General features: G+C 42.8%; 1 protein-coding gene across 29 annotated transcripts in view; it reads left to right on the forward strand.

The window, feature by feature from the left end:
* Kiaa1217 (KIAA1217 ortholog) overlaps positions 1–19,482 on the forward strand; it is a 728,606-nt gene that overhangs the window by 643,617 nt on the left and 65,507 nt on the right. For all 29 annotated transcript variants that reach the window (XM_063238539.1, XM_063238524.1, XM_063238527.1 and 26 more), the window contains one exon: positions 18,537–19,369. In XM_063238539.1, coding sequence (XP_063094609.1) covers positions 18,537–19,369 — 833 coding nt within the window. The remainder of the gene's footprint in view (positions 1–18,536; positions 19,370–19,482) is intronic.

Below are 19,482 nucleotides of genomic sequence, written 5' to 3' on the forward strand. Positions count from 1 at the left end.
TCACTTTGCTTAGGAGATTTCTTTGTTGCCTATATTAGTCTGCTTTTTTAAAGATCCACTTAAATTATCTTGGGCTGTTGCCAGTCTACAGATCTTGTGATCTAGTTTCTGTTTAACCGTATAATTTAGAAAAAGATTTTAAATGTCAGTGTAGTTTGCTTGTACAGAACTTGTTGATTTATGTGTTTTATGACAGTTTTCATGAAGCTGCCGACTTGTGTTTAGTTTCTGAGACAAATTTAGACAAATCAGAAGGCACAGTAAAAATGGGATTAGTATGTATCTATGACTTGATTTTTTTTCCTTGTGAAAATAGCTTTAAATTTTTAAATAAAAATGACACTTTTATCTTGGTTTTGAAAACAATGTTTAAAGAAAAATCAATGTAAGTCTTACAAAGTAACATTGAACATCCCTACAGTTTTTAAGTAACAGAGACAAGCAAGCCTGTTGTGTCAGACTTAATGATTCATAGAAAAAAATCTTTGATAGGAACCATATTTATTTGACATGACTGTTCTGTCTTACTCTTACAGTAATTATGTCACAATATTTTGCATTTCTTTCACTCAAAAGAACTTAATAAGGTCAATGTTCTTTTATATCAATTGATTTTTCTTTAAAGGAACACATGTGTGGGTCTACTTAACTGTCCTGAAAATGTTTTCATTCCAGTTCATAGAAGAGTTAAATATACATGAATTGTTGTTTTCCAGTGTGGTCTTAACAACATCTATCATTTCATTTAGCTAATCTATGGCATAGGTTCTTTATACCCATTTAACTATTGGGAAATTGAGGTTGAGAGAGATTCTGTAACAATGTCATGTACTAGTAGGTAGCAGAGCTAGGATTTAAATCAAGCCCGTCTCTCTTTAACCTTTGTTCTTAGTACTGTACCACATAGTCTCGCCGGGAGATGAGAGCTTCTAGTCTGGAGTAAAATACAGATAACTTATCTTGAGAAGAAGAATGAATGAATGAATAAGTAATGTGTATCTGGCTTCAAGATAAAGTATTTTGTGCTTTGTTGGGATTTTTTTTAAATATCTATAGCATCCACATCCTAGGACTGTATCAGGCTGCTTGTTTATCCAGGGATTTGGTTACAAGTTCAAGTGAAATGAAGCAGCGAACATGAGGTAGTGTGGAGACAGCAAAAACCACCTTGAATAAACCGCCTTTTATTGCAGAGACTTTCATTGCTTTTTTTCTTTGCTTCATGTGCTATTTTGCTCATTTAAAAAATGTGTTCACAGGACAGAGCAGGGAGTATATTTGTGAGCTTGCTTTGGAAATGAGAAGTCTTTTTGAAGAGACTAGCTTAGTGCGCCTGCCTGCTACCCTTTGGGAAGGAAGCCAGGAAGAATATTTAAAAACATTGAAGGTGAGGTTCTGGAATCAGGGCAGCCGTGAGCCCATCGAGCAGAGCTGCACCTTCAGCATCCTCTTCCCACCCCTTGCTGAAGACTGAGACATGAACTCAGCAGCAAAATTATCCTGGTGATTTGTGATGCAAAGTAATTACTGGCAGCCGCATCACCAGGGATACAGCTGCTGGTCACAGCTTCTGGACCAACGTGACTTGACTTGCAACCCATTTTCAGTGTCAAAGTTCAGGGCTGGTCACACAGCTAACATACCCAAAAGTCACCTGGACTAGGCGGCCTTCTTCTTAAACAGGCACAGGGATTGTATCCCAAATATTTCAGAGCTTTGCTGGAGAATACAGGAGAGGTTTGAGCCACACCCTTCTGCCCTTTGAGATCATGCCACATCTTTGATCTTATAAATACAGATGTCAGAGGAAATGGACTTTGACCTGGAGCATATGTCCTTCTACTTGCAAGTTGGAGTCCTGTTACCTGTGTGTCTGGCAGAGGATTCGCTTTTCCATGTTTCCTGTGGGTCCCCATTGGTGCAGTCCAGACCATACCAGAATGTCCCCTCCCATATCTACCTAGGACCCTTGGATCCCAGATCCCAGAGCATAGTAGACTGCTAGGTGACTATTGTTTATGCTCTTTCCAAAAGGTCTCAAGCAAACCTGTTTTGTTTATATGAATTTTAGTGTAGAAGGAATTTTGTACTAATCTTTTAAAAAGAAAAATGTATTTAAGACACATAGCCCTTGCTGATACCGTACTTGCCCCTGCCCTGCTTTTTTCCCATGGGCTGGCAGTGTCCTCATTTGCATTGATTTGCCTCTGAGAAGATAGAGCTGGCTACTTTAAATTTGTGCCCTGGCAAACATATCTGACCTGTATTGCTGGTGTTCCCTCATTGAGCAGGCTTGACTTTTGTAGTTATCAGGGTTTTGAGGTGAAAAAGAGGGTCCTAGGCATCATCTTCTCTAATGTTTTGACCTGGAAGCTGAGACCTGGTAGGTCCAGAGTGACTGGAGAGACTTGGTGAAGATCACAAAACAAAGAAGTAAAAAATGGGGCTGGAGCCCAAGTCACCTTTCCGCAGACCTGCCCTCTGCCTGTGTCCAGTGCCATCTGCTTGTTTGCTTTGGTTCTTATTCCGGTGTCTCATGTGATTTGTTTTATTTATGGATTGGAGAAAACTGTGTATTTGACATGGCCATCCACTGCTGTAACTGAGTCTAAGCAGACTTTATTTACCCTCCAGAAAGCAGTTCGAACCTCTCTCTTCTGGATGATCTCACTAAAAATAGAACCAAAATCCTGTAATGGGGCCAGAGCTCATTAATTGGAAATGCATGGGCCTGGACCAAAAGTAAATGAATTTTGAACCAACTAGATTTAGATTATCCAGTATTTTTATGAAAGGAGAAGAGGCCATCAACTCAGCTGAAAAGCAGCAGCTGCTCCAAATCATGAGATGCCTTGAATAAAACAATATTGGCTTAACAAAGTTGTGTAGTATTACAGTATTATCTTCAAAAGTCAGTTGTATCACTGTGGCAGATAATGTCTACTGTCACTCTGTTTAAAGCTATGATACTACTGCTCAAACTATTTTCAGAGTTACTCTTCCCTTAGAACTAGTCAATTATATGTGGCAGAAAAGCAGGTTTTAAAATTTTGGTAATTGTGTAATACTGTTTTTACTGATTTTTTAAAAAACTGGTAGCACAAAGAACATGCAAGTTTAATGAATACTACTGTTGGAGTCACAGTTAAGAAGAAAAATTCAATTTAATATTGACTTAAAGAAAATTATTGAATGAACAGTGTAGTACAGCTAGTATAAGGACACAGTCCCAGTGGCAATGGCTGTCTCGTTAATGCAAGAAATGTAGAAATTGAGGCTTTGGACAAAGCCCAAGAGAGGGGGGCATGGAAAGAATAAAAAGCTTCTTTAGAGAGTATATACTAAAAAAAATGAACTATTTCAATTTCAAAATCCAATTTAAATATTCCTTAAGAGCTCTCAAAACCTCAGCGTCTTATTATTTGGTACAAAAGAGGAGCTATTTATTAAGTCATTTTTGTGCAGATTTTTGTAATTTGAGGCCTGTCCAGATAAAAGGTGTGAATACCCAGCATGTCTTTTAAGCTGTAGGATCTGTCTCCATGGTTCAAGCAGCACTAACTCACTCCATATTCCTCAAACACGGACAATATGTTGATTCATTTGGCTGATCAACACGTGTACTTGATTTTTATTCCTTTTATTTTTTTCCTTTTCCTGTGACATTAATGGTCATGTTTTGGCTTACTATGATTCCTGTCTTTGAAACTGTTCATTTTCATTTATTCTCGATACAGTAGAAAAGCTGCCAAGTGACAATGAGAAATCATGACAGTCACAATAATGAGAGAAATTTAGAAGTATCAGAGATCTGATCTGCAGTGTGCTTGAATTCAGATGCGCATTTTTCATGAAACATGCCACCCTTGACACATAGGATTTATGGTCAGAACTTGCTCTCTTGAGGTAGAGCATCTAGGACTGATTCTTGCACTTCCTTCCAGGACAAAAGGACACAAATGCAACGTTATAGATGCTTGACAACTTGTAGTAATGTCTTAGTTATTTTTCTCATTGCTGGACAAAATACTTGACTTCCACAGATGAAAGGAGAAGTTTATTTTGGCTCCCAGTTTGTAGAGGTTTTGGTCCATAGTCAGCTGGCTTCCGGACAGGGCAGCATAGCAGAGGGGCATTGCAGAGGAGACGCAGCTCACTCATGCCAGACAGGAAGAAGAGAACGGACCAAGGGAGGCAGAGAGAGGAGGATGCACCACCCAGGCCATGTGCTATGACCCTTCTCCATCAAGCAGGCTTCACCTCTTAAATCACATTCAGCTATGAACCCATCCGTGGAATAATCTACTAATGCAAATCACACCCTCACCATCCAGTCACATCCCAAAAGATCCTCCTCACGTACTTGGGGAGGAGCGTACATCTAGACATAAACCATTTACAAATAGAGCTAAAGGAACATTCTGGATGCATACCCACAAAGTAGATACCCATGTTGCTTGCTCGTAAAAGCAAATCTAAAAATATATTTCTTAGCAGCTGTGTAACTGCAAAATAAAAGATATTTCAAAAAAATGTATCTGCTCCACTGCAACGTAATTTACTCACCAAATATCTACAGGGTTCAGACAGTAATGCTTCAGAAATTTGCTGCAGATTTTGCTGTATATATTTAGACCAAGGAGCCCATTAGCTTGTGATCTGCAGGACCCTCTGCACTCTTCACATGAAAATGAGAAACGGGCACTGTTGGCAACCCAAGGCTATAATTATGTTAATCTGACCATTTCAAGACTGAATATGTTGTTTTAAAATGTTTCTGTGTTTTTATTATTCATAACAACGATCTGAAGAAATTTAGCAAAAATGCTAGTGTTTCTATTCAGTATCCGCCTTATGACAAAAGCTTTGAAAGGCATCTGATGAATCTTGATATTTTTAATTTTTGATACATAGTTTCTATCAAAAGATATATGCTCATCTACAGAAGAGAAGTTGCATGCGGAGGATATAGCTCAGCAGCACAGCACCTGCCTGCCAAGAACAAGGTCCTTAGTTTGATTCCTGGTATCCCGCAACAAAAAAAATAGAAAAGTTACATATTTAAAATATGCATATGAATATATGTGCATGCCTATTTCAACTTTCAGTGGCAAAATATATTTCCCTTTGTGTTAGACCACTACTTACTGCTTTATGATTTAAAAAAATGAATTAATTTTGACCAATATTCTAAGAGGTTTTTTGTGTGTGTATGTGACAAACTCTCTTACAGCACCAAGATATTTTATTTTGAGACAGGGTCTCACCACTTAGTCCAGGCTGAGCTGGAGTTTATGATCCTTCTGCCTCAGCCTCCCAAAGAGCTGGCATGATGTGTGCATACACCACCATACTAGGCCAGATCTTTGTTTTTAATATAACTGTGGGAAGGTGGAAGATGGATTGTTGAAATTGTTGAAATTTTCAGAAAATTCAAAATTTTGCTTTGAGTTCATTGCTTGCATTGCTTCCACAGCATCTAAAATTTTTATTCAGACCACAGTTAATTAATGAGATGAAGTCTCTTTTTATTATCAGAGAGACCTCTCCCAAATGCTAAGATGGGAAGCAGCCAGGCATAGTACTACACCCCTGTAACCTGAGCACTCTGGTCTGCACTCTGAATCATCAAATAATTTGGGAATGGAAATGAGGAAGAATAACTTTCTAAATGTGAGTCTATGTCATATAATTGGATTTTTTCTCAAGGTTTCGCGAGGTTGATGTCTCTAGAACAAGTTTTTTCCTCTGTGTCACTTTTCAGAAAAGAAGAAAAAAGATAATATAAAGAAAACTGTGGGAGAGAAGGGCTAGATTTTGGGCTGGGCGGCAGGGAGGGGGATGAGGAGCTACTTTTGGTTTGCACTAGAATTTGTTTCTTTCTGAATTAAATTTGATTAATGCTCTTGGTGCAAACCATGCACTTTGAATCACCCCTTCTTCATGTGGCTTGCCTCATGTGGGATTGGGAAGTCTTGCCTGAGAGCCAGCACTGCTTGGCGGGAGCAGCTCCACAGTGTCTTCCTCCTTGCCCACTGTCACAGGGAGTGTGACTTCTTTTCCTGGGATTGATCACTGGGATGGAAGCAATACAGTTTGTTTCTCATGAGCTGCTCAATTTCAGGAATGCAGGGCTTCAGTAGAGAGGAGGAAAACCCAAAAGTCCCGAAGTTTGCAGCTGGGACACAGGGAAGCAGTCTGGTCCCAGAGAGGCCCAAGGGACTGGTTAGGGCTGGCTAAACCCCCTAGGCTGCTGGGGCAGGGCAGGGCAGAGCAGGGCAGGGGCAGGGTGTGGACAGACACTTGCCAAGCTCAGCCTCAGGGTATGCGTGACTCCCAAATGGGTTGTCTTTGAGGCTGTTATTTATCCAAATAAGGTGAAAGCAGTGGTTTTACCAACCATCTCAAATTTCCAAGCCTTGTTCACTGGCTGGCTGACTTGGTATTTGAACTGAAAACACAAAGGTATTCCTTTGAAATAGAGCTCTCTTGTGTGGCTCGCGGAAGTCCTGGGGTCATTGTTTGGAAGACACCTCCCTCCATCTGCAGATAATGTTAATATAATGTGGTCTGCTTCAGCCTTCTGTTATGGGTATTATGACAGTCATTTGAGATGGCTTTGTTCAGATAGGCCTGGACTTGACTGTGCACAGAAATAATATTCATCTTCAGTGGCCCCTGAACCTTGCTCTTCTTTAAAGAGACGCCAGAGAAGGTCAGACCTCCATACTGGTTTCTTGACCCCAGATTGTTCTGGTGTGTCATAGATCTTGGCCCTGCTATTTGACTTTGAATACGACTCTTGAGGTTCTGGGACCCTCATTTCTTCATAAAGTGAGAATGACAATATTTATCTGATGGCAATGAACTGGGAATTAAGGTGGTAATTCTGGGAAACATTTAGTAAATCAGAGTTGTCTAAAAATGCTAATGTTCTCTATGTCTATCCTCCCCTGAAAGGTTTAATTGCAAATATTTGCTGATAAAAAATTCCAGATAATTATGATTGCCACCCAAAGTTTATTAAACATGGGAAGAGCCACCTTCCTGAGTTAGGCCTGAGCCAAGTGCAGAGCAGAATGAAGATCTCTAAGTGAGCTCACAGTGACCTGCACTGCTACCTGCTGTGCTCGCTAGCGCAGTGACTATCAGTGAGTGCTCCCTGGACTAACAGGGCACCATCTCCTGGAGTCAACTACAGATCTGTATTTCTGAGGCCCTGTGAGGCCTCCTAAATGACACTCTGCCTGAAAGATCGAGCAATCTGTTTTAACAAACCTTTCAGGTGATTTCCATCCAGAGTTAGAGAAATAGTTCTCTGGATGCTATCAGTAGTGTTTTGGGTGGTATCACCAGTCTGTCTTGCGTCCTGGGGTATGTGGCTTTCCCCACTCTCCTCTCTGACATGCCTTCCCTCTACCCTAGCATATCTAGAAAAGCAAACTCTTAGCTACTGAAGGTATACTGCTCATTCATGGACCTACTTAAATCTCACTTCCTCAGAGAAACGTCCCTCAACTAACTATGCCAAAAGATTCTTATTTTTCTCTAAATGCTAAGCACATTTTTCTGTTGCACACATCGGAATGATTTTTGTTTTGCTTTATTTTGAATATTTATTACATATACCTTATTTTCCCTGCCAACATGTAAGCTTTCAAAGGTAGTAATTATGTCTCACAGATCACCTTTACCTCACCCCCGGTACCCCTGGACTTACCATAGGTATTGGCTACTCACTAAATATTTCACGAACCCACACAGTCTTATCACTGGAATGGGCTTTGGGAAAGTGTTCAGAAAGCATCATATTTATAGATAAAGAATTGCATTAACACCTGGACTAGCGTGTGCACCCATGTTTCCCCACGAGTATTCTTCCCTCCCACCAGGCGACAGTGACTGTGGAGAAACTCACCCGGGGGATTCAGAGCCACTAGTCTGATCCAAAACTGCTTCATGCTACCTAAACTCAAGGACAGCAAATGGATTTTCTCAGGTGCATTCATTTGATAAACCTGGAGCCTCTTAGAATTTCTCATAACAGATAAGAGCTGAGAGCCTAGTGGTAAGCCTGTATGATTTTAAAGCACACAGCATCTCTGTCCTGTCTTCTCCATGCACATTTTCCCAGCTCAAATACTTGGTATATCCAGGATACACATGGAACTTCTGGATTTGAATGTGGCTGTCAAAAGCAAAGAAAGTGACTCTCTGCATCCAAGACACACTGGCACCAAGGGCTGTCTGGATCTGAAACTACATCATTGTTTCTCTTGTTTAGTTTGGGGGGAAATTGAACTTGGTGATGTGTGAATTATTGTTTTCTGGTGTTATCCACTGGAGCCCTTCTCTCGCACAATCTTTTCTTCTCCTGACACATAAGCTAATATTTTTCAGCTGAGGATTGAAATAATGGAACAGCGAAAGACCTTTTGTTAGATGTTGTACCTAACAGCTCCTTTAAAAGGGATATGCTGAGGGCGGGGATTTAGCTCAGTGGCTTAAGCGCCTGCCTGGCAAGTGCAAGGTTGCGAGAGTTTGATCCCCAGTACCAAAAAGACAAAAGGGCTATGCTGACACCTTGCATTATATGTCTGTTCTGGTACCTGGTATTCGAACCAGTATGTGTACTACTGGGACACATAAGAACACAGAACAGAATGCAGGCAACAGGGTGATTCCCTTAAAAAGGTGGAGCTCATCACCCAGATCTGCAGAGTTTGTTCCAGAAAAGCTATGAGGGGAGGGGGTACAGGGAGGCCTGAAGAGCTCAAACCTGCCAGGGATACTTGGTGTAAGAAGCTAGGCCCACTTGAGACTGCTGGAGGCCATGAGAAAAAGGTTATTGGAGGAACAGGAGTTCAGAACTTTGAAGAGCTCTGTGGTCAGTTGTGGTTCTAAATGTTAAATGGAAACTTCAAGAGTAAATGATTCAGAAGTTTTAGTTGCTTGCCCTTCTGAGCAGTATAATGATTTTGCACTATCTCCTTTCAGCCCCAGGATAGGATTTACCACTTTGTCCTCTGTATCCAGGCTGTATAGACTGCCTTCCCGTCAGTCACACAGCAAGTATCTCAGTTAGGAGATCAGCTGCCAAGTGTTGCAGTATTTGTGTTTAAATTACCTTCAATTTAATCAGTGTGGACAACAGAGCACAAAAACTGATGCCGGCCGATTGCCTGTGCCGAAGGGACCCAGCACCTCTGTCTGTGATTAATGCCTCTTTAAAAGCACAGGCCCAGAAATGAATGATACCCAGCAGCAGAATTGAAGCCACAATGCTAAGGAATTTTAATCAGATACAGCCCAGACGTTTTAGCCCAGAAGTAGTCTGGTATTTGTGATTGATGATAACATATGTGCATATATACATCTATGTTTATTCATATGCATACCTGTGTAACTAATAGTGATGCAGTGACATTTATCCAGGGATAACTGTTGAATAATACATAATTACATAAGTGTATGTAAAGAAAAATATATACTGACATCTAATAGTTAAATATAACTAATATACAATTAATCATGTAACAGTATAACTGATTTTGAGATAAGATTTTGAGACAAGACTATCTGGATACTTAGCTGCTGCATGCATTGATGTGTCCCAGTGATTTTCTTCCTTGCTGTGGAAATCTGGACCAGTAAGTGTAGCAGGAAAGGTTTTTCTCAGGTAGAGTTTCTCACGTTGCAACCAAAGGCCAAAAAACAAGCGAGTCAACCCTGGGTGATCACACTGGAAAGCCACCTGGAGCAGATTCCACACAGAAGGTTCAGGGCCCTGGATGATGTGGCCTGTCATAGCAGAGGGAGCCATGACACACGCCGTGGGCAGGACACCATGGGCAGGAAAGCTTGGACAGGACAGCATGGGGGAGCAGCCACAGGGTTCCTGCTGCTCCCTATAGGAGTTCTCCTGATTCTGTTTTTCTTTCTCTTGCCAGTGCAGGAGATAGACAGACACCTTTAAGAAACTTTTGGGTACATTGTTGTAGTTGTCTGATTTTGTTATTCTCATTGAGCTCTTGCTACACCTAAATTATCAATTAAACTTTATCATTGGCTCATAGGTAGAGGAAAAAATACAGGCCATAGAAGGTCCAGAACTATCCAGTTTCAGGCATCCACTATGGGGCTTGGAACAGATCCCTGTGCGTGAGGGGACACTACTGCACTTCATTTTCCAACACGGTGATGGGTTCAGTAACACCTGTCCTGTGTTTCATAAGTTCTGGGCCCCCATGAAATAAAATCACTAGGGAAAGCATTTTGTAAATTGCAAAGTATACAATGACTTTGATAATTGTAAATGATTGTCAGTGTATACTTCTGGTTGAGAGGATACATTTAAAATTCTTTGTTAGAATCAAACATATTATAAGTAAATAAAGCAATATATTATATATTACAGGGCATGTGCTGAGTTTAAGCATCTCAAGAGCTTTCCTAACAAGAAAAATACAACCTAAGGCACTGAAAATTTGGAGCAGGGCAATGTAGATGATGTATCAGTGACAAATCTAGAAAATCCCAAAAGGAAATGAAGCATAAAAGTCCAACATAAAAGAACAAGTTCACTCTGGAATGGGGTGCAAGTACAGAGACAGAGATAAGAAAGAGAAAGCAGTCTTTGTTCCACGTTGCAAGTGGTAGAAAGAAGATACCAGTTTATAAACTGTAACTACTTTAGGAACAAAAGGAGGTTGTCTTGGTCTGGATAACCCAGCAGGCCCCAAAGGAAGTTGGGAGTATCCCTGGGAGAAGGGCAGCTTTCTTTTACTTCCCCTGAAGTTCCAATTATTGATTGGGGCTTGGAAGCTAAATGATTTATTTGACATGACTTCTTTATTCTGTTTCAGACTGAGATCTTTAATCACTGTTAGGCACCAGCCTATCAAATGGATCTGGTACTGGAGGAATCTACCAGAGTCCCTCCTGTCAAAATATTTGTGAAATTAGCACTCATCTTAAATAGCCCTAAGCTAACGGCTGATTGGACCATCTCCTGCCTGAGAATCCAGTCCTTTCGGCAACAATCTGTTTCATGTCTGAGAGACATTCCATTAATGATCAGATGAGACATTAATAGATGAATGGCCATCTTTGCAGTTTTAACAGCACAAACAAGATGAATTTGAAATGCTTCCAACACAGAAACCACTTTCTTCACCACATCATCTTTGTGTTTGTAGGCACATACAAATTGGATTTTCTTTTAGCATATGTAGCTTTTTTTAAGCCAATAAAGAAATGAATAAGCAAAGAGAATTACAAATAAATTCCTTAATACGCTTGGCCTTACTCGAGCATAAAAATCATTTCCCACTGAGGTAATGCTCAATATTTACTAGCTTGTCCATTCTTAACACTACCTCAAAGGAAATGAATTGCTTCTGTTTTGCTTAAAGCCTTAGTCAATGGGAGGAAGGGGGAAGTAATAACAGGCACTTTATCTACTGCTGGGTGACTTGACACAGTCTGTAGCATTCCAAGGTAGACCAAGCTGGAAGGACCTGGAGAAGTTAGCAGTCCAGACTGCAGCTGAGTGCAACAGGACTGAGCCAGGCTTGTGGTCAGGCGTTCTCCTGAGTGAGCCCTCGTCCCGTGGGTGCGATCCACTCTGGTGAAACCAGTGGGTCCAGTAAATGGCACCAGGATATTGTTTAGGAAATTGCCTTGTCTGGTTCATTAGCTACCCATCAGAGCCCTTAGAATACTGAACACCACCCCCCTTTCTGGGCGAGCATCATGCTTACTAGAGAGTGTTAGCTTATTCTGATTCACTGAAAGATTGGGTTGGCTTTCAGACTCCTGCTGGTGAATTATTACTCCAGGAACGTCAAAGCCATGCATGTGCTGTACAGTCAATGCCCTGGAACACTTTGAAAGTGGAAAGGAATTGCTCCAAATGAAGTGGGCAGGAGGAGATGGGAGAGGTGAGCCTGAGCTAGTCTCACTGGGTATCCACCGATCACTTGGACACAGGGTCACTCAAAGCCACTGCTCCCTCAGACAGCTGAACTGGAATTGTGTGTTGCATGTGGAGCAGTCCACTCACTTGACTGGACAGCACTGAGAAACACTTTACAGCTTCAGTTTCCCAATGGAGGACAGCATGGCCCAACGCACTTTACACATGGTCCCTGGAACACACTGTCCTGCACAGAAGACACAGCAGGGAAATCAGAACCCCCAGAACCCCCAGGTACATGCTCATTAGTCTGCCTCGTGCTTTAAAACAAGAACTCTGAGAGATGGGGCAGGGTGGAATCTGGGCTTTATCAGACAAAGGAGGCTCACCCTGCAGCTCCCTTCCTGGAAGGTCTATGCATGTGTGCCACTGGAGAAACAAAATCCCAAATGTAGACCAGATGCCTCAGGGCTGGTGGTGTGCACTTCCCATATAGCCTGGTGAGAAAAAACAAACCCTCGATGATTAGATTAAAAACTCAAAACAAAGGTTTTTACAATCCTTCCCCTCTTTTCCAACCTCTTTGGTGGCATCTGTTACAACCACTTTATCCAAATATTGTTTCTAATGAGACACTTAAGAGGGTGGCCATGTCACATGCTCTCCCATTCTCTCTCCCTTAGTAACCCCGAAGTGATCTGATAGCAGTAAACAGGTTTTGTTTTTTTTTTTTTAGAAAGCCTGCAATGCTGACTGCTCTTGGACTTGAGAAATGTCATGGAATTCTTTTGGTCAACAAGAACAGTCTCCAAAAGCCTTAAAATGTTTAAAAAATGCACAGGCTGCCCAGAGCATGGTCGTTAGGTGTGGCATAAGGCCAGCCCAGTGTTTAGCTCCCTGTCACAGGATTCCTAGTTGGACAGCATTGGTTTCTACTGGGTCCCTGTGGTCTCAGAAGCACAAGCCTACCTTTAAGCAAGGGAAATGCTTCCTGCTTCCCTTGCACAGCTCCATGCAGCCATCCCTCAGTGAGAGCGCCAGCTGTGCTCACTGCTGTGGAGCAGTTCTCCAGAGACCACCCACCCTGCTCCACCTCCATCTTGCTTTGGGTGGGGCCGATGGGCTGGGCTTGCCTTGGAGAATCTCTTCCTTAGGTCCCAGTGGCTGGCACACTCTGCCTGTCCTCATCTCAGGTGTGTTTTCCAGAATTGCACATTGCAGGTGCCTGCCCAGTGCTGTGCGGACAGATGAGTGGCTGCTACCCAAAGTTCAGCTTGGTGAACCCAGGCGGGTTAATTAGTAGACAGCCTCCTTGATAGCCCTCCTGTTTTCCTCTTGTGTGGCAAGCCTGAGGGAAAGCTCAGGTTACCTTCACTTGCCAAGCTCCTCACTTCAAAAGCCTGGCAGCAGAATGAGTTTGAGGTGCTGGTCTAGGTTTTTATAGCAGCATCTTTAACTCAACAGCAAACTGATCCAGGAGTTGGTCCTGGGGGTGATTAACATTTTGGATTTTCTAATGGTTTCCTTTCATGCCTGCTGGTTGTTTGCTTTGTTTAATGGTCCTGTTTGCCTTAAGTCTATCTGTAACATTTCCTTTATTCTTAACCTGGTTACCTAGGCCTCTCTGAGTCCTTCCTTGGTGTTTTCTCCCAGTGAGCAATTACCAAAGGACTGAGTCACCCATGTGGTAGCCTGTGGTTGGGTGTGGGCTGAGGTTATTCAGTGACTAATTTCCAAGGGGAGGAGAAATTGGCTTAAGTGGGAAGGGCTACTTTGTATCCTTGCTTGTGGCAGCTCAGCTCCTAACTGTGGGTAAAACAAAATGGTTTTTATTGGGAAACATTTCAAGATCTCTGCATACTTTGCGATGATTTTTATCTCTGAAGAGAAAGCCATCTAAAAGATCCAACTGTGGAACTGAGGATTTAGATGAAGCCCACAAACAAAGGAATCTCATAACCGGGAGCTGAGCCAATGTGTTTTTTCACAGCGTCAATTATTACAGGTGATTTCCTTAGGAAAAAGTAAGTGGCTTTAATTCTTTGAGAGTGGAAGTGGTTTGTAGGAAACCTTGTTAGTTTATTCCAGTCACTCCATTGTGTGGCTGGACCAAGTGGTATGTTTACCAATTCTAGACCTGAAGGGTGGGGTTTCAACTGTAATGAATTACCTATAATACTCCCTTTCCGACAAGTATATACCTATGTTTATTAAATGTTCCGGAGACATGATTACATGAGACAGTTTCCCTTCTGTGGCGCTAAATAAACATTCTTCACGCTAGATTTTTTTTCCTCAGAAGCAGTTTTAAGGTGTTCCTTCTTACCTTTAAGAAATTTCTGAATGAGTAATATTCTGTTCGACTTACGTTGCTTTGGGGAATGCAATATAGCTGTCTGTAAATATTCCTAACTCAAACTTTAGATAAGTAATCTAATGCTGCCCTAGGTATCTGGGGGTGCTGTCGGAAGTATAGAGCTAACATACTTACTGATCTACCATAAGTGCTACAGCCGAGACCACAGCCCCCTTACCTGGGGCTTTGGAGATGAGCCTCTCAAAAAGGTTTCCTGCTTACAAAAAGCAGAAGGATTCAAACAACCAAAGATACAATACTGAATTGAGCAGTAATGAAAAGAGAGAAAAATGATGTTCCCCCAAAGTAGGAATGCGGGAGGAGAATCTGGTTCCCACACACACGCACAGAGACAGAGAGAAAGACTTACTTTACCTTGTCAGGTTAGTAGTATTTTCTCCTAGGGATCAGACTTTGAATACTAGTACAGGAAGAATGCAGAATGTATTTAATGCCATGCCTTTACTTGTTAGCCAGATAGTTAAAACCAAAATGAAATCAAACTATGTAGGTGCCTGATTCTAGGACGATACCACCATGAGAAGAAACGAGCCTGAAAGATGAGCATTGCTTTAAACTATGAATTATAGAATCTTACTCTTTCTCCTGCTTCATCCAATCAAGCTGGCCTCTTGAAGAATTAGCAAAGTCTACATTTATTGGAGTAACAAGTGGTCTCCTACAGAGATCACACTGAAGACTTGGAAAAAGATTCTCTTCTCATTGCTCATCTTCCCACCCCTTCTCAAGTGTGAGTCGCCTTTGGTTGTTCCCTATCATTTAGCACATAAACCTAAATTATCTCATTTCAAGAGTCTGTTGCTGGTTGTCAGTTTAAAAATCTTATTCTCCTGGGGCTTTATGGGATCATCATGTCATCATCTTTGTGAGTTCTCTTTAGAGCTGAGGATAAAATTATCAGGGTGTTTTTAAAACTCAGTCCTGGAAAGTCAGGGATAGCTTGGCAGAGCAACACAGGAATTCTGCAAAGGGTTTCCAGCTTCTAACTTGCGCATCTTGATGGAGACATCCAACTTCAGAGTACCTGTTCTGTCATGAATGAATGCTTGTGTTAGGTTTGGTTCCATGACGGATAACTCAGTGATTTATTCAGTGCCCGTTTGGATGATGGCAAGATTGTCTTAAGGTGGACAAAGCAGGGCCAGTACAGAGCACAGCCACCAGGGATGTGAGGTCCATTGCTTATGGCTAGGAGCTGTCTACATTGAGTGAGTGTCCATTCTGGTCTACTGGAACTTGTGCCATACTAGATACTGGTTGTTAAATATTTTGGCTATCATCCAGGCTCCACATGTGAATGCATAATGTGATGCTTCAGAGTTCTTACTTAATTAAATTACATTTCTTTCTGATCACATCTACATGTGCCGTCAGGAAGTCTAATGACATTCGTTTTCCTGATGAGTTTTTTTAATGCTTTGTTTTTGAAGATAGTTACAAAATATAGTTCCTAACCATTTCTTTTCACATCACCGAGACTTTTAATTGGTCACTTGCTAGCTACTCGTGTAGCTAAGCAAGGTAGAGGGCTGCTGCTTTAAGAGAAATCTATTCAACTTTTTATTTATTGAAATTAATTTGATGGTTTTCTTGCATTAATATTATTTATGCTTCTAGACTTTTCTGTGTTTTTGAGAATCTTGATGTCTGTTCTACTTCTCTGATCAGAACAGCGGAGCTTCCCACGGGCATTATTGGAATCAGGGTTCCCCTGACGAGGATGTTATCTGAAGATGAATAAAGAGAAAAAGAAAACAGAGCATAGTGACACGTCTGGGTATTTATTCATCCCGATGGAGTTCTAGACACTTGGAATCTTGTTTTATTTTATTGGGAATTAGTAATAATAGTCACAGGTGTGCCCACCCTTTGTCAGTAGCTTGTCCTGGGCACTGTGTGTTGGTTTTGCACAGGGGTGTATGGAAGTCACTGCAACGGATTTGTCTTGAAGCTTGTTCTGGTTGATCGATGTGTTGTGTGGTCACTCGCATGGGGAGGGTGTTGAGTGAAGGAGGGCTGGAGTCGCCCTGGCTCTAGAGCCACCTGATGAGTACACAGGGATGATTCCCGGGAGGGGACCTCTCGAAGGAGTCACAGTCTGGGTTAGAGAAGGACAAAAAGATAGTCTTTGTGGTTGGAGCTCTGTGCGTGGGTCGGAAGGGGAGTGTTGGAAATGGAGGTAAGTTGTGATTGTAAAGAAGGAAACTGCATCCTCAGGGTTCCCAGAAACACTGGGCCCCTAAGGAAGCCACGAAGGCAGTTCTGTGGTGCTCAGAAACGTACCCTCCAGGTCCCCATTTTGCTTCTACTTGTGTCTTGTTTATACTTTTAATTGGTCACTTTTGGTCTGAAATCTATTATAATACCTAAAACTCCTGGCCCTCTTAAGGATTCTGCACTGCTGGATCCTTCCAGGAACCAGAGAAAGAAGCCCGAAAGACCACAGTTCCTTGTCCTGCCTTCTTGTCCACAAAGGACGGATAGGACTTGTCTTGTCTTCTCCTTGCCAGGGAGGTGGGGCTTCTCCAGAGCTGTGTCCTCCGATGATGCTGGCTCTCAGTAACTGCTGGTAACTCTTGTTTACTAAACCAATGCATTTCTATCATAATGATCCTTTGGTTTGTATTCAAGATATGGGGCTCCTTTTCACTCCCAGCTTTTCTTGTTTCCTCTTCTTTTTTCTACTCTTTTCCTCCATCATCCTCGCTACAGTAACCTCAGCCGCACTTCTAGGTTCTTGACCTTTTGAGTTCCTTCTCTTCTAATGCCCCTGACTCAGCCATCTGCCAAGCATTTATACTCTGGTCTGTCGTGTTTCCTGGAATTCAGGTAGGCAGTATCCTATGGCAGCACAGATAGGGCTTGGAGGCTGAGTCAAGGTTGTCATTTCCGTCTTCAGTTGGAGAATCTCGGCTTGTCTCTCCCTTTAGGGTCCTATCCTGAATTCATTTGTAGTTTTCATTCTGCCTCTTGCTAAACAAATGATGTAGCTGCAAATTACTGGATTGTTCAGTTACTGTTTCTCCTAAAGGAGAGTTGCTGGAAGACCCTGTGGGAATTCTCGCTTCTCCTGAACTGAGTGGAAAGGACACAAAGCCCTCGCATGCACCTTACCATGAGGCAGTTCCAGGATGAGCTTTAGGATTTTTTCTGTCATGCTTGGCAGTCTACCATCTTGTCTCCTCACCCTGTCTGCTCTGAGAGTGTCTATGATTTTACTGTTGTCTCATGGATCACTATTACCCTCAACCTCTCTTCATAGACTCACCTAGAGATTGGGGAATGAATGGAACTTCCCTCCAAGGCTCCCCCAGATATCTTTTTTGCCTTTCTGATCCTGCCCCTAGACTGTGTTAGCTTAGAATGATGAAAAATACAGTGACTGTTTCTTAGGACTCACAGTAGGAAAATGTTCCCAGGACAAGTGATAGGAAACATCATTTTAGCACTATTTCCCAATAGACCATGTTTATCATGTGCCTTGGAGAAGCTGTGACCTCAGAGTTTAAACCACTGCATTGTTTTGTCCTCCAGCCCTACAACATTGAGCTCTGCATTAGGGATCTTCATTGTCCATGGTTGTTGTAACAAATTACCGCAAACTTAGCATCCTAGGGCTACAGGGATAGCTAAATGGTAAAGGGGTTTCCTGACATGTAAGAGCTCTTGGATTCATTTATCACAGGTACCCACAAAAAAGCACCTTAAAACACTACAAATTTGTTCAATGTGTTATTTCATAGGAATTAGACTTCTAGAATGAGTTTCATGAGCCGCTAGTAACCTGTGGGCAGGAAAATGCTTTCTCTGGAGGCCGAGAGAGAATACATATCCCTCCCTTTTCCAGCTTCTAGACTCTTCCTGCACTCATCCCCCATCTGCAAGGTCAACAGCGTGGCGCCCTCTAGTCTGTCTCTCTGTTTCTGGGTCTGTGTCCACTATCACAGCCCCTGACCTTGATGCTCCCGCCTCTCCCTGACACATAGACAGATGCTGCTAACTATCTAAGGCTCCTGGACACCAATCTCCCTTTTAACCACCCTTGTCATCATCGCATCTGTGAAGTCTTTTCCACAGGAGTGACCTCAGTCACAGGTTCCAGGAATTAGGGCACAGGTATCTTGCAAGGCGTTGTTCAAACTCCCACAGCAAGGAAGCCACACTGTCACTGTGAGACTTCTCCACAATCAGTAGAGTCTTATCAAAGCAGACTTCCTAACTAACCCCTTTTTTTATTTCCAGATGCAGAGAGACATTGTTTATGCAAGAGGAGATGGCCCTGGTGCCCCTCGACCTGGAGCCACAGCTCATCCACCCCACGCAATTCCCAGTTCTCCACCGCCCACTCCTGTGCCCCACTCCATGCCTCCTTCCCCATCCAGGATTCCTTATGGGAGCCCACGCCCCATGGTTATTCCCGGCAATGCCACCATCCCCAGGGACAGACTGTCCAGCCTGCCAGTCTCCAGGTCCATCTCCCCAAGTCCAAGTGCCATTTTGGAAAGAAGAGACGTCAAGCCAGACGAAGACATGAGTGGCAAAAACCTGGCGATGTACAGAAATGAAGGCTTCTATGTGGATCCCTACATGTATCACGAGGGACGGATGAGCATAGCTTCATCCCATGGGGGACATCCCTTAGATGTCCCCGACCACATCATTGCATATCACCGCACAGCCATTCGGTCAGCGAGTGCTTATTGTAACCCCACATTGCAAGCGGAAATGCATATGGAGCAGTCACTGTACAGACAGAAATCAAGGAAATATCCAGATAGCCATTTGCCTACTCTGGGCTCTAAAACACCCCCCGCGTCTCCTCATCGCATGGGTGACCTGCGGATGATAGACCTGCACCCACACCACAATGCCCACGGGACCCCTCACACCCTGCAGCCCGACCGCGCCTCCCCCAGCCGCCAGTCCTTCAAAAAGGAGCCGGGCACCTTGGTGTATATTGAAAAGCCACGGAACGCTCCCGGATTATCTGGCATTGTAGACCTTGGCCCTCCTCTAGTCGAGAAGCAAGTTTTTGCTTACAGCACTGCTACGATCCCCAAAGACAGAGAGACCAGGTAAGACGTGGGCAGACTGGGTGGCTGAGGGTAGTCTGCGTTGCTGAGGGCTGCTCACCAGCTCCTACCTGTGCCTGGTGGGGGCTGCAGAGGGTGCCAAGAGGCTTCCGTGT

Source organism: Cavia porcellus, unplaced genomic scaffold, assembly GCF_034190915.1.
Source record: "Cavia porcellus strain 051 isolate PalLab524CR breed Dunkin Hartley unplaced genomic scaffold, mCavPor4.1 scaffold_27, whole genome shotgun sequence".
Classification (NCBI taxonomy): Eukaryota; Metazoa; Chordata; class Mammalia; order Rodentia; family Caviidae; genus Cavia; species Cavia porcellus.